The 21,276-nt window shown below is 37.1% G+C and overlaps 1 protein-coding gene across 4 annotated transcripts in view; it reads left to right on the plus strand.

Moving 5' to 3' along the window:
* FEM1C (fem-1 homolog C) overlaps positions 1-20,545 on the plus strand; it is a 43,943-nt gene extending 23,398 nt beyond the window's left edge. The window contains exons 3-5 of one of the 4 annotated variants that reach the window (XM_049873617.1): positions 259-1,365; positions 13,392-13,471; positions 20,403-20,545. In XM_049873617.1, the coding sequence (XP_049729574.1) occupies positions 259-1,365; positions 13,392-13,471; positions 20,403-20,459 (1,244 nt within the window). In that variant the 3' untranslated portion in view covers positions 20,460-20,545. The other 3 variants (XM_049873618.1, XM_049873619.1, XM_049873616.1) reach the window with 3 other exon arrangements.
* The last annotated feature ends 731 nt before the right edge of the window (positions 20,546-21,276 follow it).

Raw genomic sequence — 21,276 nt, forward strand, 5'->3', positions numbered from 1 at the left:
TACCTTTTCATGCCTAATTTGGTCATTTCATTCATTCAACAAGTATAACAGGTTATTGCCTTAACCTCTGCCATGTGTCAGATACTAGTTTTAGGTGCTGGGTATAAAATTCTCTGGTTTGTAATCAGTTTAAAGTATGTACCACTTAAGGGTGCCTTGGAGCTGCCTGCTTTTCTTTAGATCCTAAAGTATATATGTATGTTATATTATATCCTGGTTTCTCAAAACATGTTACTTCTTTTTTTTCCTCTCCTTAAGGCAACACTGCATTGCATGACTGTGCAGAATCTGGAAGTTTGGACATAATGAAGATGCTCCTTATGTATTGTGCCAAGATGGAAAAGGATGGCTATGGAATGACTCCCCTCCTCTCAGCAAGTGTGACTGGTCACACAAATATTGTGGATTTCCTGACACACCATGCACAGACCAGCAAGACAGAACGTATCAATGCTCTAGAGCTTCTGGGAGCTACATTTGTAGACAAAAAAAGAGATCTACTTGGGGCTTTGAAATACTGGAAAAAAGCAATGAACATGAGGTACAGTGATAGGACTAATATAATTAGCAAACCAGTACCACAGACATTAATAATGGCTTATGATTATGCCAAGGAGGTAAACAGTGCAGAAGAACTAGAAGGTCTTATTGCTGATCCTGATGAAATGAGAATGCAAGCACTGTTAATTAGAGAACGTATTCTTGGTCCTTCTCACCCTGATACCTCTTACTATATTAGATACAGAGGCGCTGTCTATGCAGACTCTGGAAATTTCAAAAGATGCATCAACCTGTGGAAATATGCTTTGGATATGCAGCAGAACAATTTGGACCCTTTAAGTCCAATGACCGCCAGCAGTTTATTATCTTTTGCAGAACTGTTCTCTTTTATGCTACAGGATAGGGCTAAAGGCCTGCTGGGCACTACTGTTACATTTGATGATCTTATGGGCATACTGTGCAAAAGTGTCCTTGAGATAGAGCGAGCTATCAAACAAACTCAGTGTCCAGCTGACCCTTTACAGTTAAATAAGGCTCTTTCCATCATTTTGCACTTGATTTGCTTGTTAGAAAAAGTTCCTTGTACTCTAGAACAGGACCATTTCAAAAAGCAGACTATATACAGGTTTCTTAAGCTGCATCCAAGGGGAAAGAATAACTTCAGCCCTCTTCATCTGGCGGTGGACAAGAATACTACATGTGTAGGGCGGTACCCTGTTTGTAAATTTCCATCTCTGCAAGTTACTGCCATACTGATAGAATGTGGTGCTGATGTGAACGTCAGAGACTCCGATGACAATGGTCCCCTACATATCGCTGCTCTGAACAACCATCCAGACATCATGAATCTTCTTATTAAATCAGGTGCACATTTTGATGCCACAAACTTGCACAAACAAACTGCTAGTGACTTGTTGGATGAGAAGGAAATAGCTAAAAATTTGATCCAGCCCATAAATCATACCACATTGCAGTGTCTGGCTGCTCGTGTCATAGTGAATCATAGAATACATTATAAAGGGCATATCCCAGAAAAGCTAGAGACCTTTGTTTCACTTCATAGATGATAATTTGACTGTGTTTTAGCACTGTTAAAGCACGAATTGGTAACAGTTGTTTCATAAATGAGCACTGTTGTGATAACACCAGCATTCATTTAGCTTGATATCATCGTGCTGTCATTGGCTAAAGCATTATAAGCATCAAATTTACAGGATTGGTTTCCCAGTATTTAATATAAATATACCATATAATATATTGTTTGCGAATTACTGAGAAATGTAATGTCATATTCAGATTTCTAAAATTGTTTGCCAAAGGCTTACTATCCATTCTGGTTTTGTTTGCTGTTGGGTGTTGGTGATTGAGTTAACTGTTTTTCAGTGATGTCTGTATACTTTACTGGTTTGTGAATTTTATACAACCGAAGGTCTTTTTTTCCCCTGCTTCCTTCTCCAAGCTTTGCTCCTGTTTCCACTTTAGTTTTGCTTAATCATTTCTACTTACCAGTTTTTTTCCCCTTATGGCCCCTTGCTAGGTTGTACAAACTTTATGGACTTGTTACCATTTGCATTTACCATAAGTGCTTTATCTTCTCTATGCACTGGCTTAAACTTGACTGTTGTATGTTAGCATATTTTCTATGCAGCAGTTGGGCAACTTCAACTCAAAACACTTTTTTTACGTTTGTTACAAAGCTCGTCTTATGAAAGTACACTGTAGCATGACAGTTTTTAGAGCTACGGGTTAGCTGTCTGAACCCAAGGTTTGTTTTTTTTTTCCTTCACATCTGAGATTTCTTTCTGTAATCCACTGAAATTATTGTGTGCTAAATTTGGGAAACAAATCTATTCTAACTCATTAACCCAGTTTAAATTTAGGTCTGTCGTCTTAATATATCATGCAGTAAAAGAAAGAGTCTTTATAAAGTGACCCACCTTTCATGCTGCTCCAGCGTTGTCCTGCTTGTGCTGATGGTGTGATTAGGTGTAAAGAATTTGCTTAAATTTAACCTCAGAGTTTATCACACAGCATAATGAGTCACGTTGAAATATTCAGTAACGAAACTGCAAATCACTTTTAGTTACAAAAAGAGCTAAAGCATGTCAGTGGCATGATGCTTGCCAAGCCAGGTCTAGGCGTCTAGGATAATTAAAATATTTTAGTACGCGATTTACTGCCATAGTATCAAAGGTCAGTAACAGTGTTCTTTCTTTCTTCAAGCTTAAGTATACCTTTAAAAATAACTTGCATGAATTACATTCGTCTCAATTATTTGTCACCATAGTTAACCACAAAAGGTTGCAGTGCTTCCTATTCCCTTACTGAAAGTTAGCATTTTTATTTTTCGTTTTATTTTATTTAACAGCTTTGCTAATGCCACAGAAAGGGCTCTTTTAACTTAAGAAAAGACAAATGAAAAGGACTAAAAAAGATTCAGGTAATTATCATTCAGCACTTTATTGTTATTCAGAATAAATTTTTTGATGGCATATTTGCCCTGCATATGTCTTAATGAAATTGTTCTGAATAAAAAGCTTCTTATTGATTTAAGAAAAATTCAGCTTACCTGTGAGTTTAATGAGCTGGATCACTCACTCGGGTTTTTGTGTTCACATTTTATTCTGAGGGTTGATGTAATGGTATTTAAGTAGTCAACATTGCAAATAGTCAAGTTAGATTTGTCTTCATTTTTAGTCAATTAAAAAAACTTTTAATGAAGAGTAGTAGATAAATAAAAGAGCAGACTTTTTGGTTAAACAATTGAGGTTTAATTTTTTTTTAAAAGCTATCCTTACCCATTTTACTAGGTTGTAAATTTAATTTCACCTTTGAAAATGGTGGATTGGATATAAATGGGTACTTTCCAACCTCTTAGTGAAGAGATTTTAATATCTCTTATGTACCATGGGCAAATTTGATTAAATATTTGAGCTGCCACATATATTAAGAATAGTTTATTATTTAGGTAGATAGTCTAGAAATCAGACATCAGTATTTTGGAATCACCTGCCTCTAACCTGTGGTATGAGAATTATATATGCACAACTGCTTTTTTAGAAAGGAAAACTTTACAAGTACAGTACATTTACCTTAGCTGATCTCAATAATTTGGGGTTAAAAGATGAGCAGTTGGATTTTTACATGATTTAATATTTCTTCATTTTGGGGGGAGGGAGAGGAGAGTTTACATGTTCTTATAGTAAGGCCCATCTCACACTGTTTTACAGGTGATCCTGAATTGTGCAACTGTATTATAAAATAAGGGTTTCTTTAAATAGTATTCTTCCACTGCTAAAAATTGGTAACGTACAACTGTTCTTCAGTCTGGGTAACTGAGATGCCTTATGTCAATTAGGATATAATTTTCACTTCTGTGTTTGCCATTTCCCCAAATACCACTGGGAGTTCTTGAAAAAGAAGTTAGATTAACAGCTCAAAATTGTCCATGATTTTATTTTAAAGGGGGTTGGTTAATGTGACCTCAAACACTGATAAGGCCTTCAGAAAGTATTCTCAAAATTATTGTGAGACTGAATAAAATAAAATATTTAAATTTGTTATTTTTATAAACCACAGATGAGTAAATTTAATATTTACCGAGGTAATTGTACTGATTTGAGTCAAAGTATATACTGTAGCATGGTGTTGACTGGAGTTACTGTGTAAGTTTTGAGTACATGTCTACAAAAATGTCCTGTTGAGGCCTGCTGAATTTTGTATGTTCCGCGATTGATCTTTTTTGTAAAAAAAAAAAAAAAAAGTCATTTCACTCAGATTGGATTCCAGTCTGTGTTATAAAGATAAGTGAATTATAGTTTAAAAATAGTCATTTTCTTGTCCATAAATCTGGCAGGGACATAAGCCCAACTCAGCAAAAGATAATTTAATGCTCTTTATGATTTTGAAGTTAAGCATTTGCTCACTAGTAAGGTGATACTTTAATGTGTAACATTAAAAAAAAAAAAATAGAGACTCCCATCTACTGTGATTTGGGAAAGTTGTTTAAATTATATTTGAAAAATAACTCTTTAAAATCATATGCCCAGAAGAAACCTTAGGCTGAACTTATAATAATCCTTCTTTATTTTCTCAGACTTGTGGAGGCCAGATGAGATAATAACCATATTCTCGTACACTGTAACAGCAGCATTATTTGTTTGGAACTTTAACCATTCTAAAGTTAAATACTAAGGAAACTAAAATTGCTCATCATCTTTTGTTTTTATTTTTACCCTCATATCACTAAACAGCTAGTTTCTCTCCCTTTTGTCAGTTCCCATTGTGTATCTTTCAAAAGAAGTACTGTATTCAGATGCCAGCCAATGAATTGTCATACAGTGGAAAATGATATGCCACAACATTCACTGTAAGGTTTAATAAAATTAAATTTGCACCAAATATAAGTATATTCTTATTAACTCTTGATACTTGATTGGTGTTATCTTAGTGCATATGATAGTGGACTCCTGGACTCCTGCCTCAGAAAACACCTAATTGGTAATTTATGGCCGGTTAGAACTTAGAGATAGTATTTATTATTAATACTTCTGTATAAAAAACAAAGATGATTTAGGTACAGTTCATTCTAAATGTTCTTCAGTAAAGAACACAAAATCTAATAAAAATATGGGAAGACTTTTGTTATCAAATACGTAGGACAGCTGCTTGTAACTCTCGTTCTTGTTTCTTAACTAGTTTGATACTAAGTGTGATTACAAGTACATCAGAAATATATAACTATGAAGGTAAGTTTATAAATTTATTTCCATTACTTTTGTAAAATCTAGGTAGTCTTGGGTATCAGAACAAGATGGTGAAGTGAGTGAACATTCCCGTTTACTCCCCCCACAACTAACCCACTAAACAACAAAAACAAGCACAGGCCAAGACCTCAGACCTCTGGATGGCAACTGAGGTGTTGGAGAGTTGGATGAGTCTAGAAGCAGGAGAGGAGGAGCACAGATGGTACAGAAGCTGGGAGAACCTACCCGCTAACATCTGGAGCACTTGCTCATTGCAGCCATTTTTGGGACAGGGCTGGGCAATACCCCAAACAGGGAACACAGAAAGAGAGCTAAATAAAGCTATAACCTGATATTTTTAAGGCAACACAGATTTCCTCACAATTAGGAGGGTGTGACAGGAGACTGGTACTGTGAGAGAGTGCTGTTGAATCTTGCTGAGACCTGAGATGGACAGGTGTTAGGACTAGAAGGAGCAGCAAGTGGGGAATACATCAGATGGGCAACACAGAGGGAAATTGCTGGCTCCCTGCCCACAGTGGGACATCATGGGAGAGCCTGTTCGGGGGGCCTGTGAGGGGGAAAAAAGAGCTCCCCACCTTTATTACAGGAAAGTTGAGCACCACTGCTTATGTCAGCATCTGCAACCAGCTAGAGCCACCCCACACGTACATGTCGAAATCCAGAAATCAATCATCCAGAACACCTGAATCAGCACTGAAAAAAACATAAGGATAAGAATGCCTTCTAGGCTCTGAGGACAAGATACCACACCAACTGCCGTTGGGTCAATTCTGGATCATAGTGACCCTGTGGGGTGGGATGGAGCTGCCCCGTGGGGTTCTGAGGGCCATGAGTCTTTGTGGAGGCACATTGCCATATCTTTCTCCTGCAGAGTGGCTGGTGGGTGCGGGCTGCCAGCCTACCAGTTGGCAGTCAGGTGCTTGGCAGCTGTGCAACCGGGACACACAATCAGAAAAAATTTCCCACAAAAACCAGAATACAGAGTTTAAAGTAAAAAATATAACAAAGGCCCAAGTTAAAAAAAAAAAAAAATCACAGGAGAAGAAACGCCAATCAAAAGCAAAACATGAAGAGGTGGAAATTTCTACTTTAGGAGCAAGACTAACAAAAAAAAACTGATAATTTTCAAACAATACTGCTAAATATGTCTAAAGAAAGCAAAAAACACAGAGAACAAACTAGCAGAGATTAGGAAACAAATGGAAGAATAAAATGAGAGACTTAAAGAAATTGAAAACAAAACAAAAAAAACCACTGTAACTGAAGAATAAAGCAGCTGGATTAGAAAAAAACGAGAAACAACAATAGAATACGCAGAAAGTAGGATAAATGAACTAGAAAACAAAAAAACTGAATTTATGAAGTCTCAAGAGAAACAAAAGAACAAAGAAAAGGAAACTAACCCAAATGGAAATAGGGGATTCAATTAAGAAATCGAACATTAGAATTATTGGAATACCAGAGTACCATTATAGCAATAAAGGCATGGAAAGAATTTTCCAAGGAAGAGAGAATTTCCCAGACCCAGAGAACCAATCCTGCAAATACAAGAAGCTATGCAAATCTCAATTAGAAGAAACACAAAAAGATCAACTCTGCAACATATCCTAATAACATTTTTGCAAATCAAAGACAAGGAGTTCCAAAAGCAGAAGGAGAAAAATGCAATATAACACACCAAGGGTCTTTCATAAGACCCCAGAAACCCTAGAGGCCAAAAGGCAATGGAGTGACATATATAAAATACTAAACAAAAGCAACTACCAACCACGAATTCTTTACCCAGCGAAGTTGTCATTCAAAAATGAGGGGGAAATCAAAAACATTCCCAAAGAAACAGAAGCTGTGGGAATTTGCCACTACCAGACCAACGTTGCAAGTATTACTCAAGGGAGCATTCCAAATGGGAAGACAAAGCATTAAATATTTGTACCTGTACATGGGGTAGGGGGTGCAGGGTGGATAAAAATAAAAAATAAAAGCAAGAAAGCTCTCCAAAAAATGCAACAAAATGGGCAGTCATAATGACCCAAGTGTATGATATTTTCAGGGTATAAACTCGATAATTAAACACCGTGAACAATACAACACCAAGTTTGTAAGAAATAAATACAAAGTAAACATCAAATACATGTTGTATATTGATGTTAATGGAGGCACATCAACAGAAATGAGGGATAGAGAAGCATATCAGCAATAGATTTAATATGTTGAGGCTGTATGTTGACTTCTTCATATGTTAAATGTTGTTGCACTTCTAAGTTGTGAAAAGTAGTATATGTGGGCCACTAAGAAATCACTGAGAAAAAACACTGGGAAGAAGGAAAAAGGGAAAAAGTCTCATCACGAGAAAGCAGCCAAACACAAAAACAGAAAAATCAGAATAAAAAAACAATGAACATATGAAACACTTAAAAAAAAACAAATAACAAAATGAGTGAAGTAGACAGTTTTCAGTAATACCCTGAAATGTAAATGGTCTGAACACCCCATGCAAAAGGCAGAGAGTGGCAGAATGGACAAAAAAAAAAAAAAAATTTGCTGTCTACAAGAAACACCTTAAACATAAGGACACAAACATACTGAAGATAAAAGGACATACTTTAGGGATCTAAAAATAATGAAACAAACAGACAAATGTACACATATGTTCATTCCTGCTTTATTCACAATAGCAAGTAAATGGAAATGAATGAAGTGCCCTCATGCATCTATCAGGTTGTGCTGTGGGGGGTTGCATGTTGCTATGATGCTGGAAGCTATGCAACTGGTATTCAAAAACTAGGAGGGTCACCCATGGCAGATAGGTTTCAGCTGGCCTTCCAGACTAAGACTAGGAAGAAGGACCTGGCAGTCTACTTCTGAAAAGAATTAGCCAGTAAAAACCTTATGAATAGCAGCAGAACATTGTTATAGAGCTAGAAGATGAGCCCTTCAGGTTGGAAGGCACTCAAAAGACAACTGGGGAACAACTGCTTCCTCAAAGTAGAGTCGACTTCAATGATGTGGATGGAGTCAAGCTTTTGGGACCTTCATTTGCTGGTGTGGCATGACTCAAAATGAGAAGAAACAACTGAAAACACGCATCAGTAATTGAATGTAGAATGTACGAAGTATAAATCTAGGAAAATTGGAAATCGTCAAAAATGAAATGGAATGCATAAGCATCAATATGCTGGGCATTAGTGATCTGAGATGGACTGGTATTGGCCATTTTTAATTGTGTTGGGAGTGAAATATTGAAGAGGAATGGCATTGCATTTATCATCAAAAAGAACATTTCAAGATCTATCCTGATGTATAATGCTGTAAGTGATAGATAATATTCATACACCTATAAGGAAGACCAGTTAATACGACTATTATTCAAATTTATGCACCAATCACTAAGGCCTAAGATGAAGAAATTGAAGATTTTAACCAACTTCTGCAGTCTGAAATTGATCGAACATGCAATCAGGATCATTGATAATTACTGCGGATTGGAACGTGGAAGTTAGAAACAAAGAAGGATCAGTAGTTGGAAAGCATGGCCTTGGTGATAGAAACGATGCCAAAAATTGCATGATAGAATTTTGCAAGACCGACTTCTTCACTGCAAATACCTTTTTTCACCAACATAAATGGCAACTATACACATGGACCTCGCCAGATGGAATACACAGGAATCAAATTGACTACATTTGTGGGAAGAGGCGATGGAAAAGCTCAATATCATCAGTCAGGACAGGGCCAGGGATCAGCCGCAGAACAGACCATCAATTACTCATATGCAAGTTCAAGTTGAAACTGAAGAAAATTAGAACAAGTTGACGAGAGCCAAAGTATGACCTTGAGTATATCCCACCTAAATCTAGAGACATCTCAAAAATAGATTTGGCACGTTGAACACTAATGACCAAAGACCAGACGAGTTGTGGAATGACATCAAGGACATCATACATGAAGAGAGGAAGAGGTCATTAAAAAGACAGGAGAGAAAGAAAAGACCAAAATGCATATCAGAAGAGACTCTGAAACTTGCTCTTGAATGTCAAGTAGCTAAAGCAAAAGAAAGAAATGATGAAAGAGTTGAAGTTTTCAAAGGGTGGCTCGAGAGGACAAAGTATTTTAACGACATGTGCAAAGATCAGGAGATGGAAAACCAAAAGGGAAGAACACGCTCTGCATTTCTCAAGCTGAAAAAACTGAAGAAAAAATTCAAACCTCGAGTTGCAATATTGAAGGATTCTATAGGGAAAATATTAAACAACTCAGGAAGCATCAAAACAAGGTGGAAGGACAATGCAGGGTCACTATTCCAAAAAGAATTGGTTGACGTTCAACCATTTCAGGAGGTACCGCCTGAGCAGGAACCAATGGTACTGAAGGAAAAAGTCTAAGCTGCATTGAAGGCGTGGGGGAAAAACAAGTCTACAGGAATTGATGGAATACCAATTGAGATGTTTCCACAAACAGGGGCAGTGCTGGAAGTACTCTCTTGTCTATGCCAAGAAATTTGGAAGACAGATACCTGGCCAACTGACTGAAAGAGATCTATATTTATGCTTATTCCCAAGAAAGGTGATCCCACTGAAAGCAGGAATTATCAAAAAATATCATTAATGTCACACACAAGTAAAATTTTGCTGAAGATCATACAGCTGCAGCAGTATATTGACAGGGAACTACCAGAAATTCAAGCTGGATTCAGAAGAGGACACGGAACCAGGGATATCATTGCTGATGTCAGATGGATCCTCACTGAAAGCAGAGAATTCCAGAAAGATGTTTACCTATGTTTTATTGACTATGCTTTGAGGGTCATAACAAATTATGGATAACATTGGGGAGAATGGGAATTCCAAAACAACTGTGCTCATGAGGAAACTGTACATAGACCAAGAGGCAGTCATTCCAATAGAACAAGGGGATACTGCATAATTTAAAGTCAGGAAAGGTGTGCATCAGTGTTGTATCCGTTCACCATACCTATTCAATCTGTATGCTGAGCAAATAATTGGAGAAGCTGGACTATATGAAGAAGAATGGGGCATCAGGATTGGAGGAAGACTCATTAACAACCTGCATTATGCATATGACACAACCTTGCTTGCTGAAAATGAAGAGGACTAGAAGCACTTAACTGATGAAGATCAAAGACCACAGCCTTCAGTATGGATTACACCTCAACATAAAGAAAACAAAAATGCTCACAACGGGACCAATAAGCAACATCATGATAAATGGAAAAAAGATTGAAGTTGTCAAGGATTTCATTTTACTTGGATCCACAATCAACACCCATGGAAGCAGCAGTCAAGAAATCAAAAGACGCATTGCGTTGGGTAAGTCTGCTTCAAAGGACCTCTTTAAAGTGTTGAAAAGCAAGATGTTACCTTGAAGACTAAGGTGAGCCTGATGCAAGCCATGGCATTTTCAATTGCCTCCTATGCATGTGAAAGCTGGGCAATGAAAAAAGACGACTGAAGAATTGACACCTTTGAATTGTGGTGTTGGGGAAGAATATTGAATATACCACAGACTGCCTTAAGAACAAACAAATCTGTTTTGGAAGAAGCATAATCAGAATGCTCCCTAGAAACAAGGATGGCAAGACTACGTCTCATATACTTTGGACGTATTGTAAGGAGGGATCAGTCCCTGGAGAAGGACATCATGTTTGGTAAAGTGGAGGGTCAGTGAAAAAGAGGAAGACCCTCAGTGAGATGGATTGACCCAGTGGCTGCAACAATGGGCTCAAGAATAACAACGATTGTGAGGATGGCGCAGGGCAGGGCAGTGTTTTGTTCTGTTGTACACAGGGTCGCTATGAGTCGGAACTGACTCGATAGCACCTAACAACGACAATGTCTAATATATTGATCTTCAAGCTCCTTAGAACCAGCCATTTTGCCAAAGTGCCTTGTTTCTTTAACTCAGGAATGTTATTTAGGATCCGGGTCTCTGGCACACATGGTGTCACCATGAGTCAGAACTCGACAGCAATTTATTTAGAATCCAGGATTTGAGCTTTGGTTGTGCTTGTTGCTATTGCAGTGTCACTGCTTCTAGGCCTTCTCAGTGAACAGAGGTAAGAATCTTATCAATGTATACTAATCCATGTATACATACATCTGTAATTACTTCCAAATCTACCTGTCTGTTTACATTTAAAGTAAACCTGAGTTCATTCTAATATCTCCAAGTCTAATCCAATGCCTCAGGGTTCATTGTAGCTTTCTCCCTTTGCTTATTTGTAACTTCTTACTCTGTCAATGATACACCTAACTCCCATTATCTACAATCTATTTACTTATATGTTCAACCATAATAAACATTGACATCCAGTTTTACCAGCACCATTTGTTAAAAAGACTGTCTTTTCCCCATTTGGTGGACTTTGGACCCTTGTTGAAAATCAGGTGACCATAGGTGGATGGATTTTCATCGGGGCTCTCAATTCTGTTCCATTGGTCAATGTATTGGTTGTTGTACCAGTACCAGGCTGTTTTGACTACTGTAGCTGTGTAGTAGGTTCTGAGGTCAGGTACTTTGTTCTTCTTCAATAGTACTTTACTTATCCGGGCCGTCTTCCTTTTCCATATAAAGTTAATGATTAGTTTTTCCATCTCTTTAAAGAATGTTGTTGGTATTTGGATCAGGATTACATGGAATTTGTTGATTGCTTTGGGTAGAATTGTCATTTTCACAGTGTTGAGTCTACCTATCCATAAGCACGGTATGTTTTTCCATTTATGTAGATCTCTTTTGGTTTCTTGCAGTAGTGTTTTGTAGTTTCTTTGTATAGGTCTTTTACATCCCTGGTTAAATTTATTCCTATGTAGTTTATTTTTTTTAGGGGCTATTACAAATGGCATTGTTTTCCTGATTTCATTTTTATTATTTTTATTGGTGTATAGGAATCCAGCTGATTTTTGTATGTTTTCTTGTATCCTGCTACTCTGCTGTATCTTTCCATTAGTTCCAACAGTTTTCTCATGGAGTCTTTTGGGTTTTCTATGTATAGTATCATATCATCCACAAATAGGGATAGTTTTATTTCTTCATTACCAATTTGGATGCCCTATATTTCTTTTTCTTGACTTATTGCTCTAGTTAGGACTTCCAGCACAATGTTAAATAGGAGTGGTGATAAAGGGCATCCTTGCCTTTTTCCTGTTCTCAAGGGGAGTTTTTTCAGCCTGTCTCCATTAAGAATTATGTTGGCTGTTGGTTTTGTATAGATGCCCATTATTATGTTGAAGAATTTCTCTTCTATACCTATTTTATTGAGAGTTTTTTTCAGGAATGGGTGTTGGACTTTGTCAAATGCCTTTTCTTTGTCAATTGAGATGACAATGTGATTCTTTTATTTATGTGGTGGTTTATGCTGATTGATCTTCTAATGTCGAACCATCCTTGCATACCTGGTATGAATCCTATTTGATCATGGTGTATTTTTTTTTTATGATGCTAATTTCAATGGGCTAGAATTTTGTTGAGAATTTTTGCATCTATATTCCTAAGAGATACTGATTTATAGCTTTCTTTTTTTGTGGTGCCTTTGCCTGGTTTTGGTATCAGGGTTACGTTGACTTCATAGAATGAATTCGAAAGTATCCCTTCCTTTTCTATGTTCTGAAATAGTTTGAGTAGTACTGGTGTAAGCTCTTCTCTAAAAATTTGGTAGAATTCTCTGGCGAAGCCACCTGGGCCAGGGCTTTTTTTTTATCGGGAGTTTTTTTTTTAATTACCTTGTTAATGTCTTCTCTTGTTATGGGTCTGTTCAGATTTTCAACATCATTTTGTATTATTTTGGGTAGGTCGTGTTTCCAGAAATTTGTCCATTTCCTCTAGGTTTGCAACAAAACTTTTTTTTTTTTTTTAATGACTATTTTTTAACAGACACCAAAGAGAATGACTTTGGATGATGGACGATTCTGACTATAAGCAACAAGCTCACCTTCATCAAAAAAAAAAAAAAAAAAGGAAGAAAATGTATAAAAGACCATTAAATAGAGTACGCATTTAATCTGTTGCCACTTAAAATTTTTCTGTCTCAGCTGATTATTCAACAAATCTAACTCTAGTATATTTTCACTGCTTTTGCTGATTTTCTACCTTTTTTTTTTTATCTAGAAGTTGTGGTTGCTGAAATGGAATCAAAGTTTTCAGTTGGAGAAATTTGTCGTCCTGTCATTTTGAATGAAGCCTTAAAGGTGAACTGATGTTTAAGGATTATTAGGAGTACATGGGGGAGAGGTTCAGGCAGAGGATTTTTCTGACTTTTAGGTTCAATAAGAATTGAAATAGGTCTTAAAGTAAAACTGCTTATATATTTTCCACCTTATTATTTATTATATATTTTTTAATTAACAGTTCATATTGTTAGGGCTGACTGGCTATTGTTTTGAAATGAAGTTTAGAGGACAAGTGCGTAACCTATTGACTGAATTTTCTTCATCTTTTGAAATCATTATTGTGCTCAAAAGTTTGTACTTTATATTTTATTTTGAAACTTATACTTAGATAAAATTGTAGAAGCTAGCTTTTGAATGCGTGTGTGTGTTTGCAAGTGACTTTTTTGTATTCTGAACTCGTTAAAGCTGACCCATGCTGTGCATTCAGAACCTGTGCTCAGCATGATTGAAAATCAATCATAGTCTACCAGGTTTGGTAACAAGATCTGTTTTCTGTAGTTAAGAATTTTAAAGTTTTTTTTTTTAGACATGGAATTGCCGGAAAAATAAAGATGTGTGAGGAATCAAAAATGAATCCCATAGTTTTAATCTTTTACCGATCTTTTAAGCCATCTAGAATTACTTCTGTAAAAAAAAAAAATCTTGAAACTGACCTAGAAAAATGAATTCATCACTTCTGCCTCCAGAATCAGGTGAAATTTGGTTTGGAAGTGATTTTTTTTCTATTTCTGCAAGCTCATTTTACATTCTGTTCTTAATGTCAGGGGTGAAATGATTTCGGGACATTAGTCAAATGAGAATGCAGATCTGTCTTGCTAGGCTAAGGCACTGAGGGAGGTATTTAAAAGAATGAGACCTAAGACTGGGTATTTAGAGCAGCAGTGGTATGTGTGGGTTTTGTTTTTAATCAAATCTGAATTTATCTTTTAACAATCGCATTTTAACAGGCTTATTGATAGTATTTCTAATTTATTTGGACTACTTCTACCATTTTATTTGACCGACCTTTTATGTTGCTTTTATTTCTTCTTTCCTACCTTTAATAAGATTGTTTTCTGTATTTCTGTCTCCCTTTTTCCTTCTATTTGTTTAGAAATTATACGTTCCATTTTTTAAAAAGCACTTTTAGTGGCTACATTTACATTTTAACATGTATAATGTGCTGTATTGTTGCCCCCAAAATATATGCCTACCTGAAACCTCAAAATGTGACCTTATTTGGAATAAGGGTCTTTGCATACATGTAATTAAGGTAAGAATCTCAAGATAAGATTATTTAGGATTAGGGTAGGCCCTAAATTCAATGATGAGTATCCTTATAAGAAATAGAAAAGGAGAAAACACAGAGACCCCGGGGAGAGGCCATGTGAAGACAGAGACATACAGAGGGAAGGTCAAGTGAAGATGGAAGCAGAGATTGGAGATAGGAAGCTACAAGTCTAGAAATGCTGGGATTTGCTGGCAGCCACCAGAAGCTAGGAGAGAGACGTGGAAAGGATTCTCCCTCAGAGCCTCCAGGAGGAACCAACTCTGCCAACACCTAGGTTTCAGACTCTGGCCTCCAGAACTGTGAGAGAAATTTCTGTTGTTTTAAGCTGCTCAGATGGTGGTAATTTGTTACAGCAGCTAGAGGAAACTGATACAATATGTGTGCTGGCTTGACGAGATTGTATGTAGTATAAAAACCAAAAAAACCAGACCCATTGCCTCGAGTAGATTAGCAACCCTATAGGACAGTGTAGAACTGCCTCATAGGGTTTCTAAGGAGCACCTGGTAGATTCAAACTGCCATCCTTTTGGTTAGCAACGTAGTTCTTAACTACTACGCCACCAGGGTTTCCATATGTAGTGTGGGGACCTTAAAATGTTTTAACTCCAATCACTTTTTTCTCATCTTTCAGGTTATTATAAATCTAAGATTTTTGTTTCACCTTGGTTTTAACTCTCCTCCCATTCAAATTAATCATTTTGTTGTTGTCGTTTTAGTTTGTGCTCAGACGTATTTATTTACCAGTTTCAATGATAACACTGTTCATTACTTGCATTCCATTCTTTCCTTTGGACACTTTTTTCTTTTTTTTAAAGTACTTCTTTTAATATTCTTTCTTGGAGTTACTGTGTGTATCCCAATCTGACAGCTTTTCCCTCAGCATTTTGAAGGTACTGTTCCATTTTGACCTCTAATGTTGTGGAGAAATTCTGTCATTCTCTGTTCCGTATGGGTAATCATTTTTTTTTTTTTTTGCTCTCATTTCCTTTTGAATTTTCTCTGTTTGGCATTCTGTACTTTCATTATGATGTGGCTAAGTTTGGATTTATATATTTTTCCTGCTTGTGACTCAGTATGCTTCTTCAATTCGAGGATTCATGCCTTTCTTTAGTTCAAGAAAATTATCACCCTTTATAACTTTGTCTATTGACTTTCCCTCATTCTCTTGTTTACTTCTGGAACTCCTGTTAGATGTATTGTTAGACTTTCTAAGCAATTTTCTTAAATCTTCCCGTCATTCATTAATTCTTTTATCTCCTATCTAATCTGTTGTTTAACATATCTATCAAGACTTTGGAAACCCTGCTGGTGTAGTGGTTAAGTGCTACGCTGCTAAGCAAAAAGTCGGCAGTTTGAATCCACCAGGTGCTCCTTGGAAACTATCGGGCAGTGCTACTCTGTCCTATAGAATTGCTATGAGTCAGAATCCACTCGACAGCAATGGGGTTGGTTTCAGTTTTTTAATTATTTTGAATTTCAATGACTATATATTTTTATTTCTAGAATTTGTTTCTTTTTGAGTTTGCTTGTTCTTTTTCAGCTTCTCTCCCTCATCATTTTAAACATTCTCACCTTGATCCCTTTTCAATTGTTATACTACCTCAAGTTCTTGAGGTGCTAATCCTCCTATTGGTAGTGCTGCCCACTTCTTGATGGATCAATTTCTCATGTAGTTTGTAATTTTATTTATGTAGTTGTCATCAGCAGGTGATTTTTTTTTTTTTTTTAAGTATCCTAGGCTTTGGGAGTATCCCTACTGAGTTACCAGGGCCCAGGGGTTACAGGATCAGTTAGCGTATTAAATGTTTAGCTTGGGTATCCTATATGAAATAGAGTTGATTTGGATTCCATGCACGAAATACAGGCTTAAAGTTTCAGTTCCTCTTGGAAACATTTTTTGTTTGCTCCTGGAGTAATGGGCAGACAACAAAGGTTCCCTGCTGCTTCTCTGGACTACAAGTCTAAGTTTTTCTTGGTCCCCTTTACTCAAGGGGAAGTTGTTCCAGATTTCTGACTTTATGCGTGGAATTTAGTTCCAGCTTACTGTTACATCGAGGCTCAAAGAGATGCCTACTATAGGTGTTAAATCCTCGGTCCCTGGTTATTAGGCACCACTACTACCTTCTATTCTGATGTTAGCTCATGCCCTTCCTGCTCTAGCTTTGAATTCCCCTCTCCATTTCTGAAACTTAAAGAATTTCCTGTCTTTCAAGTTCAGCTATGTATTTAAGAAGACAAATTACTATTATTATTTTGTGTATTCAACCAGCATTTCCATGTGTTTAGAATGTGAAAGTAGTCTGCACTAAGCCACTTTTCCATTCTCATCTCAAACTGTGCTGGGTCACAAATACCAGAGTTATTAAGAGATTTACTGTTTTATAAACTAGGGATGATTCAAGGTCATTTTTTTTATTGACATTCTGTCTAGAATTGTTATACTTTGTTAATGGGTCAGAAAAGTAAGGAATTATAATTGTGCCAAGAATCATATATAACCTTGGGTATACCCATGGAACTCAGTTCTGGATGTGAACGCTGTCTGTCTCCTGCCAGAATAGAAAACAAAGTTGCTCAGAGCAACCTGTAACAAGGCCAAGATTTGGCGCTGAGAACACTTTAAGCCACTGAGCGGTCTTCATTTCAAAGCTGTAGACCGTAGGCATAGCTCAAATAAACCTTCCTGCAATGTTCAGGGTAAAAGGGAAGGTGAGAGTTTGCATACTGCATTTCTTCTGATTCACTGATAAAAACTCACTCAAGGGTTATTTTGGTGTACGAATTATTTAGTGTTTAATGGTGCTTTTAGAGAATGTATTGTCTTTAGCGGCGAACTAATATCTCCAGATAGCTGAAAGGAGAAATATGTATTTAATAAACCCATTCACCTATAAGCACTCCATTTAATATATATTATATACTGACCCTTAAGATATTTATTTACATATACATATACATAAGTATGCGAACCCTGGTGATATAGTGGTTAAGTGCTATGACTGCTAACCAAAAGGTCGGCAGTTCGAATCTGCCAGGTGCTCCTTGGAAACTCTGTGGGTCAGTTCTACTCTGTCCAATAGGGTCGGTGTGAGTCGGAATCGACTTGATGGCACTGGGTTTGTTTTTTTTTAATACATAAGTTTATATATTTAAGGACCCTTAAGATATATAAGTGTGTGTGTGTGTGTGTGTGTATATATATATACACACATATATATACGTACAGGCAGCCCCCCGGGTTATGAACTAGACCGTTCCTGTGTCTTTAAGTTGAAGTATTTGTAGGTAAGCTGGAACAGGTGATACGGTTCTTATTTAACCTTACTTTAGTTCAAGAAAAGGCTCAAAGTCTTTTCAACGACTTAAAAGCTGCGTGTGCAGCAAGTGAAGGTGAGTGTTTTGTTGCCCATAGGGGTCTGTTCAATTGTTCCAAAGTGAGAGTAAATTCGCATAACATTTAAGGGCAAGTATGAGTTGTCTGTAAGTCGAATGTTAATAACACAGGGACTGCCTGTATGTATAAAGAGAGAGGAGAGAGACAGAAAAACAGAGAGAGAGGCCCCTCCAAGAAACCATTTGATATATAGCTGAATGGTAATGCACTTCCTTGCGTTGTGCCAACAGCATAATGGATAGTGTATTTGCTGTAGTGCATGTTTTAAGGAGTGGCTTATTAAATTATAATGGCAAGACTGTTTTTAGGCATAGAAAATGCTAGCCATTCAAAGGTCAGATGTCTAAAAAAAAATTAGATCCATATCAGATGGGAACACACTTTAAATAATTGTGACCACATTTGTTTTGCTTGCTAGTTGCCTAGTTACTCACAGAGGCCACAGGACATGATAGAATTGCAGACACAGAGAAGGTGTGGTAAATTTCCCAGATATCAAACAGCTGAAAAAAATAGTTTGGCTCTGGCAGGAATTTATCTGTTCAGAAAATAACTCCACAACTCATTGCAGCTTTTTATTGCATTGAATTCATTTAACATACTTCTTTGCAACATGCAATTGCAGTGTTTAAGTATTCAAGTATCACTTCTGGGTGTGCTCAGGTTTCCTTAGGCAGTTACTCAACTGCCACCTTTTCTAGAAATTTAAAGTTACATGCGGTTTTATTTATTTATTCAATTAAATTCAACAAACTAGGTCAAAGGAAGTGATAAGCAGAACACAAAGAAAAAGACGGAGCTAATGAATAAAATATTAGAAAGTAAAGATTAATATATTACTTAAGTGCGTGGACCTCTCTACTAGCTTTGTGACCTTGAGCTATTTACATAACTTTTTAAAGCCTCGGTTCCATGGTTAATGAGAATTAATAATACCTATTTCACAAGGTTTTTATGGGGAATAAATAAAGCACTTAAAGTACTAAGTAGAGAACCTAGCAAATAATTTCTTAATCGATAGTAGTAGTTATTATTATGTGAGGAGCCATGGTGGCGCACTGGTTAGGCCCTGAGCTGCTAACCAAAAGGCTGGTGTTTCAAGCCCAGCCAGTGGCTCCACAGGAGAAAAGACCCGGAGATCAGCACCCTCACAAAGATTACAGCCTAAGAACCCCTATGTGGCAGTTCTACTCTGTCCTATAGGGTCACTGTGAATCAGAATGGACTCTACAGCTCACAGCAACAACAACAAATTATTATGTGGTTGAAAGATAGATCATGAAATGTTATAAATACTAGATTTATTTGTCTTTAACCTTTACCCAAACTTCACAACTACAGTAAACTTGTTTTATTTACATTTGATCAAAAAAACAAAATTTGTATTTTCTAAAATCTAGAACATAAAACTAAAGAGGGTGGCTTGGATTCAAAACTAGCAGGTTGATGCACTTTCTTGAAAGATGAACTTGAGAGGTAGTGGGAGGAAAGCTTAGATTTAGAAAAGCTTCATTCTTAATTCTGCACAAGGCTATGGGATCTAATACATTAACATTCTATAATATCTTAAAAAATAAACCCTGAGGTAGCAGGTTCTGGAATGAGAAATGTGTTCAACTTTTCAAAAGCTTTGCTTCGAAGGGTCTCAATTGCATTGTCTTTCAAAGGTGGAGAACTGCTTTCTAATTCTGCATCTAAAGAAAAATTGGCCACAGTTTCAGTATTATGAACAGACTCCTAATGCCCAAAGGGAATTATGTTCTGTCTTTTATTGCCTGTGGGAGGGGTGTTGCTAAGAAACAGAATTCCTGATACATTCGGAGGAAAGTAGCTTGTCATTTCAGTGATGCACTGAGAATAAAATAAAGTGAAGGCAATGTATTTTCAAAATCTAAGGCTGTTACCAGCCAAAGAAAACTGCATCTCTGGCTGATTAGACATAACTCATCTGATTATGTGAGGCTCAAAAAACAAACCTAAAAAGCTCGTATTATTGATGCTCTAAAAGCATATATGGCGTGCCAAATCATTCTTTTGTGGGTGTTTGAATGATGAAAGGAAAAAAGCTACGGAGTTTGAAAGATGGAAGGAAACTAACACGTAAGTATTGAGCATAGGGCAGAACACCGTCATGGCCGTCATCTTGCTGACTCTGATACCCTGTGAAGTAGGTGGCATTGCTTTATTTTACAAATGAGGAAATAAGTTCATTTGCAATTTGACCAAAGGCACAGGCTATTAAGCGCCAGTGCTCATAACTTCAAGCCTGTGTTTTCTGATTCCAGATGCAGACTTCTTGCCACTACACTTGTCATCTGTCATCTTCTGTTTCCAGAGACTGAAGTAAGAGACCACAGTTGCAAAGCAGATTGGACAAATCTGGTAATGTGAAAATTCAGGTCTAGATTTTAAAGAAGGCCTAGATTTCTGGTTTCATTTGTCTGCTAAAGGGCAGGCCCTTCCTCATCGTTTTTATCCTCTGAAGAGGACTTGAAGCACTTACTGGTGAAAATCAAAGACCGCAGCCTTCAGTATGGATTACATCTTAATATAAAGAAGACAAAAATCCTCACAACTGGACCAATAAGCAACATCATGATAAAGGGAGAAATGATTGTCAAGGACTTCATTTTACTAGGATCCACAGTCAACAGCCAGGGAAGCAGCAGTCAGGAAATCAAACAACACATTGCATTGGGCAAATCTGCTGCAAAAGACCTTTTTAAAGTGTTAAAAAGCAAAGATGTCACTTTAAGGACTAAAGGAGGCCTGCCCAAAGCCATGGTGTTTTCAGTCGCCTCATATGCATTAAAAGCTGGACAATGGATAAGGAAGACTGAAGAAGAATTGACGACTTTGAATTATTTATGGTGGTGGCGAAGAATATCGACTATACTGTGGACTGCCAAAAGAATGAACAAACCTGTCTCCGAAGAGGCACACCAGGATGCTCCTTGGAAGCAAGGATGGTGAGACTTGATCTCACATACTTTGGACGTGTTATCAGGTGGGATCAGCCCCTGGAGAGGGACATCATGCTTGGTAAATAGAGGGTCAGTGAAAAAGAGGCAGATCCTCAAAGAGATGGATTGACACAGTGGCCGCAAAAATGGGCTCAAGCATAACAACAGCTGTTAGAATGGTATAGGACCAGGCAGT

Source organism: Elephas maximus, chromosome 2 (genome assembly GCF_024166365.1).
Source record: "Elephas maximus indicus isolate mEleMax1 chromosome 2, mEleMax1 primary haplotype, whole genome shotgun sequence".
NCBI lineage: Eukaryota > Metazoa > Chordata > Mammalia > Proboscidea > Elephantidae > Elephas > Elephas maximus.